Below are 4605 nucleotides of genomic sequence, written 5' to 3'. Positions count from 1 at the left end.
TTTTAAAAATATTGGCTCTCTCATCTGGCATAACCCCAAGGTTACCATTTGAATCTTGCAGATGCTACAGTAATGGACATCACACAAGTACCCAAATTACATAAATAAAAATGTTGGAAAGAGAGAGAGAGGAATCAAGGAAAAGGTTGGAGAATCAAAGTAGTAAATGAGTTTTATCTCTAGAAGCTTCAGGTACATTATACTAATATCTTACTAAATGTCTTCATAATTGTAGTACTGTATCTATATTTAATCAGAATGGCCTCACTCTTGAGATAGTCTCAGTCCGTATATCTCTGGATATTTTCCTTTAAACAAGGCCTAGTATATGCAGGCAAGTGAATATAAAATATACTATTTTTAATAGCAAGGGTTTAATGAAAATAATAAGCATTGACCATTCATTGTTTGGTATATTTTAATGTAAGAATAAGAACTTGTGTGGGGGGAATAATTATGTCATTCTCTAAATTAGAATACCTCAAAAATGTTAAGTTGACTTGGTCTCCTAGGTCACAAGCAATACTTATTGAAGATGCTGTTTCCAAGAATGAATTAGAATAATTGGTTTAATGTGGTTATTTTTTCAGACCCATCTCTCACAGTAAGAGCTGATATCACTGGAAGATACTCTAATCGACTCTACACGTATGAACCTCAAGACATACCATTCTGTATGTGTCCTCATTTTGTGTGACTTTGCATTTCACATTGTCACTCATTTTAATCCATCCCAGTAGTTTATGCTCTAGGATCAGATAGGGCTTCATTGCCCTTCATATTCCTACCCCAAACCATTTAAAGTGTTTATAAAGGGCTACAAGAAACTACAGTTTAGGCACTTGCCCTAGCAAAATGTCAAACACTGTTCTGATATAACAAAGCATGTAAGCACATAATTTACCCCATTCATTTGGGACCAGTTAAGCATGCACATGAGAAACCACAGGATTAGGCTTTAGATGATTATACAGAGGAAAAGTAAAAACTACTAAACAACGGACTTCCCATACACAGAGCTAACTACCTTAGGGAGTGGGGGTGGGAGAAGAGAGAGAGAGAACTATTTTTTGTCTTCCAACTTTTCATTCATAGTTCCTGAGATATTAAGATTCACATGTTTACACATGGACAGATACAACAACTATGCCTCTTTAAAAAGGCCAGGGGAAGGCAGGAGGGATTTACCATGGTTCTGATGAATATTCATTAACTGTTTTTTCTGTCTGCTTTATCCTGCATTAAGTGAAAGCTAAGTCACAATAATTTACCACTGCTTTATCCAGAGATTAGATTTACTCACTGCAGGATTGGCAAAACAATTAAAGCAGATCAGCTGAGATCTATTTACTAATGGCAAGTCCCATCTTCCCCTTTAAAACAGTAAGAAAGCAATAGTCTCTCCGTGCCCAGAAATGTGACTTTTCAAATTGACCTTCCGTCCCTATTATGTTATAACCTTTGACAGTGGAGATTTTTCCCACTCTAAATGTGATGTTTGATGAATTGAGAAGCACAGATTTTTAACTTGGTTCTTGATTACAAGTTGTTGAGAAACAGTTTTAAGAGAGGAAGGGCCAAAAGCAGGTGAAGTGGTGCTTTTCAAAGTTCTTTTAAATTACCAATCACAATCCAAGAAAAATTTACATAATCTGTTTCAGTAAATGACACCAGAAATCTCACAATGAATGGGACTCACATATAATTAATAACATTGCATTAAGTAATATTCATACAAACCAGATTAGTAATAAATTGAGGTTTATTTGGATCTTATTTTAGGTTAGAAGTGTACTTAAAATATTTTACAATAGATATTCTTCTTCTTCCAGTGATAGAGAACATGAAGAAAGCACTCCGTCTCATTCAAACTGAACTATAATTAACAGCAGCTGAAAACATCATAGCCTCTACGAGGTAAAACACAATGAGGATTTTGAAATGTATTCATTAGCAGCTTTTTCTGTGCAAAGGTTTCCAATACATTACCAAGCAGTTACAGCACACAGAATTTCATATAAAAAAGGATCTGTTTTCAAAGACTGCATGACTCTTGTGAAAGTATATTATATTACAAATTTAGGACAAATGAGTACTACTTACCTACCTACATTTTCAATTAGCTGCTTGGAGAGAATTGAAGGGTATAGCAGTAAGGTACCAAGACTTGCAAATGGTTCAGATCCTGCCCCATTAAGTCAGCTATGATTTCTGGACAAAACCATAACCAATTCCACCTCATGTCTGTTTGATAGTCCATATAAGTGAATAGTCTCAGCTCAGATCCCATTTTTATTTCATACATAGGGACCTATCAAATTCCCGGGCCTCGGAATTACATGGCTGTAACACAGCCAGGGCCATCGGTTTCAGGGCTGTATCACAGCTGGGGCACCCATTTTGAAGGTGGAGCAAACTGGTGTCCCCCATGCTTCTGACTGGCTGAGGGGTGCTACAAGACTCACCACTCCCAGGCATTGATTGAAAGCCCTAGCTGGAGCTGCCTGGCTTGTTAATTCAGTAATTATCACCCTCTTCAAGGGACAGAGGATGATTTTTGCTGAGTACACAAACAGTTTAAGTGTAGCAAATAAACAGTTCCATACCCAGCTCCAGCTGTCGTCCTGCCCCCACTTCAGGAGATGGGCAGCCTGCCTTTTTTTTTCTTCCCTCTTTCCTCCCATCCGCTTCCCCCTGCCCTTCTAGGAGACAACGTTTTTGCCAGCTCTTTGCTGGCTTTTTTAACATAGCTGGTTCCCTGTGCTTTTTCATGGAGAACGAGCTATTTCAAGGGAGATTTCATGGAAATCATGTAATTGGCAATCATGTATTTCGTAGGCCCCATTTCATACCGCACACAGGTCCTTACGAGAACTCAGGTTTACTCCCTCTTTTCTTGCTATAGAAGAGAGACTGCTGACAGGATCAGATGAGAGGAGGTGGGAGAGGAAAGGGAAAAATTGTTTATTGCAAGTTTGAGAAAAGCTTGGGTTTTAGGATAGGACCATGAGTTGAAAGTGCATTCATGAAAAACTCAGCAAAACCCAGGTAAAGGAGCTTAGCCTTGAAAAAGATACAATGAGAGAATGGGGTGAAGAGAAGAAGAAATCCTCAGCTTCAGTACTGGGAGCCAGCTACTTCTTTGCATTGGAAAAAAGTAGGCATGCCTCAGTGCTGGCCCCTTTAGTAGGATTTGAATCATAGACCAAATTCACTGGCAATGCCACAATTGCTTGTGACAGTTTCCTCAGGTTGTCTGGTATGCAATTGCAGATGCAGCAGGGTAGATAGGATGAACAGTCTCCCTTAAATTTCTCATGGGACCATTGTGGCATAAAGATACATAAGAGCAGATATCTAGATGGTGCAAGTGTACCAAGGTGAGTGAGGAAAGCCAATTTACACTGGCAATTTTTCTGCTATGCTTGTATATCATTCACCAAAGCAAGCTAATAAATGATTTATCCTATGACAACACTAAGAACACAGCAAACTATATGTATGATCTGGTACAAAACACAGTGTCCATTATAGATGTAACAGGTTATGCACCTGAGGACCATTGTGATGCCCCCTACAGGCTGCCTCATCCCTGCTAGGCCAGGGATAGGCAATTATTTGGGCCCAAGGGCCACATAGGGAGTCTTGATGAGCTGTCATGGGTGGTGCCTGTGGTGCTTTCTCTCTTCTCCCATGAACAACTCTCCTGGCCTGGCTTGCCTTAAGGGTTTAAGTCATGACCACCAGCTGCCCCCACAGTCAGGCCCATGTCTCACTTACCACATCCAGTGGGACACTTGTTCGCAAAGCAATATCACATCCAGTGGGACACTTGTTCGCAAAGCCACCAGGCCACTTCAGACTTTTACTCCCGTGTTGAGACTGCAGTTTTCCTGGCTTTACCTCTATGCTGTAGCTGGTCTCTTGCTGCCTAGGCCCACCACACTGGGCCAAGCTCCTTGGTCCCAGCCATACCAATCCAGGCTCTTTGGGGGTCTCCACCCTCCTCTGGCACTAAACCTCCCCAAACTCTCTCTGTCTGTCCCCTGGCCCTGTCTCCACCTTGCTCTGGTTCTTCTGGCCCCAAGTTCTGCCCCTCTATGGGCTCTGGCCTTGCTCCCAGGCCCCTAGCTGCCCTTGGCAGAGCTCAAGGTAGTCACGTGCCCCTTAGGCACTAATTGGACTTCTTAAATAAATAAATAAATAAATCACTGGTTAGCCAACTGGCTAACACAAGTCCTACTCTTCAGGTTGCATATTTTTGTTGCAGGCAATTGCTCCATTCTGCTCCTTTATGTACCAGGCTCCGTCCCTGGTAGCTTATAGCCTTCAAGGTGAACAGCACCCAACCAGTCTTTCTGATAGCACCCTCTCCAGCTCTGGACTCTTATATTGCCTATTGACCCTGCAGGTCAGGTGGCTTCCTTGTCAGCTGACTTGCCCATAGGGTCCTTCATTAACCTCTACTTTGGTGGTTGCTACAAAGGTCCTCTCCTTAAATGGACCACACCACTTTCCAGTAACAAGGCAAAGGTCCCTGTGACAATAGATATACCCCTTGCTATTTTCATTGTTTCATAGTTTCTAGGGTCGGAAGGGACCTGA

The 4605-nt window shown here is 41.5% G+C and overlaps 1 protein-coding gene and 1 long non-coding RNA gene across 3 annotated transcripts in view; one reads left to right on the top strand and one right to left on the bottom strand.

The window, feature by feature from the left end:
• AGR3 (anterior gradient 3, protein disulphide isomerase family member) overlaps positions 1-2019 on the top strand; it is a 25764-nt gene extending 23745 nt beyond the window's left edge. For both annotated transcript variants that reach the window (XM_019508522.1, XM_019508524.1), the window contains 2 exons: positions 591-674; positions 1833-2019. In XM_019508522.1, the coding sequence (XP_019364067.1) occupies positions 591-674; positions 1833-1882 (134 nt within the window). In that variant the 3' untranslated portion in view covers positions 1883-2019. The remainder of the gene's footprint in view (positions 1-590; positions 675-1832) is intronic.
• Positions 2020-4204: 2185 nt separating this feature from the next.
• The window catches only part of LOC109291505, an 800-nt gene continuing 399 nt past the window's right edge, over positions 4205-4605 (bottom strand). Inside the window, exon 2 of the long non-coding RNA XR_002095873.1 lies at positions 4205-4561. This is a non-coding gene — a long non-coding RNA (uncharacterized LOC109291505). The remainder of the gene's footprint in view (positions 4562-4605) is intronic.

Source organism: Gavialis gangeticus, unplaced genomic scaffold, assembly GCF_001723915.1.
Source record: "Gavialis gangeticus isolate Ggan-Ray unplaced genomic scaffold, GavGan_comp1, whole genome shotgun sequence".
Lineage (NCBI taxonomy): Eukaryota > Metazoa > Chordata > Crocodylia > Gavialidae > Gavialis > Gavialis gangeticus.
The sequence above is the reverse complement of the archived record's forward strand: the minus strand, read 5'-3'. Positions and strand labels throughout refer to the sequence as shown.